A 4,629-nucleotide genomic window follows, 5' to 3' on the forward strand; every position below is an offset into this window, starting at 1 on the left:
GAAGAGAGGAGGATCTCTCCCTCCTGCTACAGATGGGGAAACTGAGGCACAGAGCAGCCAAACCCTAGTCCAGATGACTCTCCCCCGGCTCAGGCGCCCCATGCACCCAGGTGCCCCGCAGCAGACCAGGTCCAGGGCAGCAGTAAGCCCAGCCCAGTCCATCGGCGCCCGAGGGAAGAGCGACTGTGGGGCAGGACTGGAGGTTTTGGGACTCAGGCCCCCTCCCATCCCAGGCCTTACCCTTGGCCCTGGGCTGCAGTCGCTCCCCGCAGCCGGAGTCAGCGTGTCCTGGGACGCAGACCTCAACAACCCTGGCTCTGCTTGCCAGACCGCCTTTATCTCACACAGACACGAACCAGCCCCTCCCGGGCGTTCCCGCAGCGCCCCAGCACCCGGCAGGGCCCTTGCTCCTGGCACCTGCTCGGGGCTGGGCCACGGCAGCAGCACACGCAGCACGGCTCCGCTCGAAACGCAGCCACGGCCGCTCCAGAGCGGCACCGGGGGCCGGGCTAGGCCAGGGGGAGCGCACCCCCACCCCCAGCTCCTAGCCACCCCCCTTGACCACGTCCAGCCCAGGGCATGGGGAGAGCACGGTGGGGACCAAGGGCTTGTCCCCGCTTTATTGTAAGAAACAGAAGAGAGGGGACACGGTCGGTCCTGACACGATACAAAGCAGCCCAGGAAGAAACTGCTCACCAGCGTCCGATGGGAGAACAAAGCTTCCCGGGGGGCAGCGGGGAAGCCCGGCGCCCTGCGCCAGCCAGGTGCAGGCAGCAGAGGGTTAACATCCCCTGGGCACTGGGGGGCCAGATGGGCTCCCCTGGGGTGCGAGGGGCAGCCTCAAGGGCGCAGCTCCACCCGCCCCGACAGCCAGGCCCCCGCAGCGGGAAGGGTCTCTGCCCCCTTTGCCCCTGCAGGCCCACAAGCGAGTCCCCGGAGCAAGGCCAACGGCTGAACCACAGCAAGATCCACGGTGAGGCCACGTCCATCCGAAGACCCCGCTGCTCGGAAAGGCTCAGCAGGCTGCAGGGTCCTGGACGAGCGGGTCAGGGCCCTCCGCTGCCCTGCAAGAGGGGGAGAGAGAAGGGCTGTGAGCTCAACCCCGGCAGGGTGCATGGCCCAGGACTGCAGCTCTTTGCACCCCCCCACTCGCATGTGCAGCAGAGCCCCCAACCCCAGGGCTGATGTCATGGTAGTCCCTCCCCTTCAATGTACACTGGAGACCTGCCACGGGGTCCTGGCAGCAGCTGTCCACTTCCCATTTTGAGGCCAGACCCCCACCCAAACATCCCCCATAGACCTGATTTGGGTGCAAGGAACTTGACCCTGCATTGCAGGCAGGACGCAGCCTCTAAGGATGCAGGGCGGCCTCCTGGTGACCTCGGCTGCTGCAGCCCCCAGTTCCCTCACCGGCGGTACCAGCCCAGCGTGGCCCCCCACCCTTGCTGGAAGCAGGCCGAGCAGAGTCACGCTCACGGGGGGGGACATGCAGCTGAACCAAGCGTGCCCGGGACACCGCGGAGACCTGCGACAGCTCCCAGCCTCTGCATGCAGCCCGGCGGTTCTCAGCCGGGTCCCGCAGCGCCGAGGGGGCCCGTGTAGCATTAGCTCGGTGAGCAGAACAGATGCCATTCGCAGGATGCAACCCAGGGGGTTCCCCGTGGGAAAGCATTGGAGACGTCGGGGGACGCTTCGGCAGTCGAGAAGGAAGCGAAAGCAGAATCCCAAGGGGACCTCGAGACTGGTGAACCACAGCTTTGTGGCCAGCAGCATTGTGGTGGGCAAAGCCAGGGCAGCCGCAGGATGGATGTGCGCTGGCTCCAACGTGCCCAGCTGCAAGGGGGCAAGTCCTCTTTTGCTGCCCCCAAGCCAATGCCCTCAGCCGAGGCAGGGGCCGGTCCCTGTCCCCTCCCACCCACAGCATTTGACTACACGCTACAGGGAAAGACCAGTCCCGGGGCTGTTCAGTGAGCTGTTTTAATGCACCCGGACAGGCGTACAGATGCTGCTGGCAGCCCCCCGCCCGCGCCCCCCACAAGTCACAGTCTCCCGAGGGGCGGCAGCAGCAGGGCACGGCACCAGCTACCCCCTGCACTGGGCTCCAGCGAGCCCAGTGCCCCTCCCTGCCTCTCCTTGGTGCAAAGCGCGTCCTGGAGCCAAAGCTGCAGCCCCACAGTCCCCCCGTGCGGGGCACGGCTGGTGGGCAGGTTAGTCGCGGTGTTAGCAGAGCCAGGTGAGCAGCAGAGAGAAAGACAGAGCTGGAGAGATGGGCGAAGGCAGCCGGGGCCCCGCTAGCGGCTGGCCGGAGAGGGCGAGCTCTTACGGAAACGCACCCGTGCAAAGTCCGTGATCTCCACCGTGCCCGGAGCCGGCTCAGCGGCGGGCGGCGTCACCGCGGCACCTGCGGGGACAACGGAGGGTGTCAGGCAATGGTCAGGACCCCACCGACCCATGTCACAGGGGATGCACAGACTCTCTGGGCCCCCAAGCTGGGCAAGGACAAGGGATTTTTCTCTCCCCCGCCATCCTAAGCCAGGCCAGAAATAGGACCAGCTGGCTGAGGGATGGAGGAGCCCACACCCAGACCAGGCAGAGTCTGTCCCTCCCCTTTGGCCCTAGGGACCCAAACCACTATCAGCCCCTGCCCTGCCATCCTCCCCAGCTCAGTGCAGACCCTGGCACCTGGTGCCTCAAGCTCTGTGGTGGCCGTGGGGGTCACCGACTCCGGTGCCTCCGTCATGCCAGGGGCTGCCGGCGCCTCCGCGTCCCCCACGGGCTCGGCCGCCTCCTGCCGCGCAGCCTCCGGTGCTCCCTGCCCTCCCGGGCACTCGCTGGGCGCTGGGGGGCTCAGGTCTGCGGGAGACCGGCTGGCTCAGCTCCCTGTGACGGGGACCGCCCGCCCTGGTCCTGCAGAGCTGCATCCACGCCGGGGAGGGGTCACCATCCCCATCCCCGACTCCCCCCGCTGCACGCGACTCACGTACCTGTGGCCACTCCAGCCACGCTGACTCCCTCAGCCTGGGGGCCAGCACCAAGGCCCTGCAGGGGACTGTGCCCCAGGTTGCCGCGCGGCGAGTTCAGCTCCATCTCCTCACCCCAGTCCGAGACAGGCCGGTAGCCCTCGACTGGGGAGAATGGGCTGAGGGGCTTGCCTTCCCCAGCCGGGACCCCTGCCGGGGGCATGGCCAGCTTGGGGGCCGCCCCCCGCCCGGCCTTCGGGGCCCGCTGCGCCTTGGGGGAGCCTGGAGGAGGTGCCTTGTCCTCGTCCGATGACCCAGACCCGTCTTCATCCTCCTCCTCGTCCCCCTCGTCTTCCTCCTCTTCCTCGCCACTGACGTCCTCCCACTGGTCCTCGTCTTCCTCAGGGACTGGAGGTGCTGGCGGCTCTGGGGGTGTCTGGGCAGCCGGGCTCACGGCCTCTCCCTGCGGGCACGGGGGGAAGCGATGTCCCAGCTGAGCCCCCTCATGGCACCAGGCAGGCAAGCGCCCAGTGCTGGAGGCTGCGGAGATGCCACCACGCAGGAGGCGCAGGGGACCGGGCTGCGCGGCCCCCTCCCACCCCAGGTCTTACCCTCGGCCCTGGGCTGCAGTCGCTCTCCTCAGCTGGAGGCAGCGTCTCCTTCTCCTCCCAGCGGTTGTCGTGCATGCTGGGAGGGGGGAAAGGTGTCAGTAACACAGTGCAGCCGCCCCCCGGAGCCACCGCTGCACCCCCAGGAGAGGTACCCCTCGGCTGGTACCTGTAGGGCTTGGCGGAGGTGCCCCCGCCCCGGCCGCGGCCCTTCCTGCGGCGCTCGCTGCGGTGCTCAGACAGGAACTCCCCGAAGGTGGGCGGCTTGGGCGGGCGCCGGCTCTCGTCTGCGGGGACACAGGATCTTACAAGGAGCCACGAGGGTGCCAGCCACACCGTGACCGTGCCAGGGACCCCAATCCAGATGGCTCCGTCCCGAGGGTGCTGCTCGGGACACCTCTGCACCCACATCAGCCTTCCTACTTACCCTGCCGGCTGCCTCCATCCGGGCCTGGCGCTGGCGCAGACCCTTCCTTGAACCTACGAGGCAGACACAGGCGGGGGAACACAACCGCAGCTAGCTGGCCCCTGCTAGAGGAAACCCCGCAGCCCTACCCAGCCCTAGGGTCCTGCCCACCCCGCCCCTTACATGGTGTCCGTCTTCTCGGCGTCCCACTCCCGGCGCCACTGGCCCGTGGGCTTGCGATGCCGCGCCAGCCGCTCCTGGTCGATCTGCTCCCGCTCCTGCTTCCAGCGCATGTACTCGGCGCGCTCCCGGCCCGTCATGGACAGCGTCATGTCCAGCGCCCCCCGGCCCCTGGGGCCCGGCCGCTGACCCTGGAAGTCGGAGGAAACGCGGCTCAGCCCCTACCGCTGCGCCCCACCTTACCCCAGCCCCTGGCGCCCAGCGCCGGGCCGTACCGGGGCGCGCCACTCCTTCTCGCGCTCCATGCCCGTCTTGACCTTGTCGAAGTCGGAGCCCCCCCAGTTGCGCCCGTGGCGCCGGCTGCCCTCCTTGCGGTCGACCTCCTGGAAGGGGCCGCTGCGCCGCGGGTCGTCCAGGAAGTTGCGCACCGGGTTCCTCTCGCGCAGCCCGTCCTGCGGCGAGACGCGGCTCCCTC

General features: G+C 68.7%; 1 protein-coding gene across 1 annotated transcript in view; it reads right to left on the reverse strand.

Moving 5' to 3' along the window:
* Positions 1-584: 584 nt before the first annotated feature.
* The window catches only part of CCDC9 (coiled-coil domain containing 9), a 5,249-nt gene continuing 1,204 nt past the window's right edge, over positions 585-4,629 (reverse strand). The window contains exons 5-13 of the mRNA XM_014523535.1: positions 4,430-4,606; positions 4,158-4,345; positions 3,996-4,048; positions 3,738-3,855; positions 3,572-3,647; positions 2,985-3,423; positions 2,683-2,853; positions 2,334-2,401; positions 585-1,064 (exon numbers count right to left, since the gene is read on the reverse strand). Coding sequence (XP_014379021.1) covers positions 1,047-1,064; positions 2,334-2,401; positions 2,683-2,853; positions 2,985-3,423; positions 3,572-3,647; positions 3,738-3,855; positions 3,996-4,048; positions 4,158-4,345; positions 4,430-4,606 — 1,308 coding nt within the window. The 3' untranslated portion in view covers positions 585-1,046. The remainder of the gene's footprint in view (positions 1,065-2,333; positions 2,402-2,682; positions 2,854-2,984; positions 3,424-3,571; positions 3,648-3,737; positions 3,856-3,995; positions 4,049-4,157; positions 4,346-4,429; positions 4,607-4,629) is intronic.

This window comes from Alligator sinensis, unplaced genomic scaffold (assembly GCF_000455745.1).
Source record: "Alligator sinensis unplaced genomic scaffold, ASM45574v1 scaffold1667_1, whole genome shotgun sequence".
In the NCBI taxonomy this organism is placed as follows: domain Eukaryota; kingdom Metazoa; phylum Chordata; order Crocodylia; family Alligatoridae; genus Alligator; species Alligator sinensis.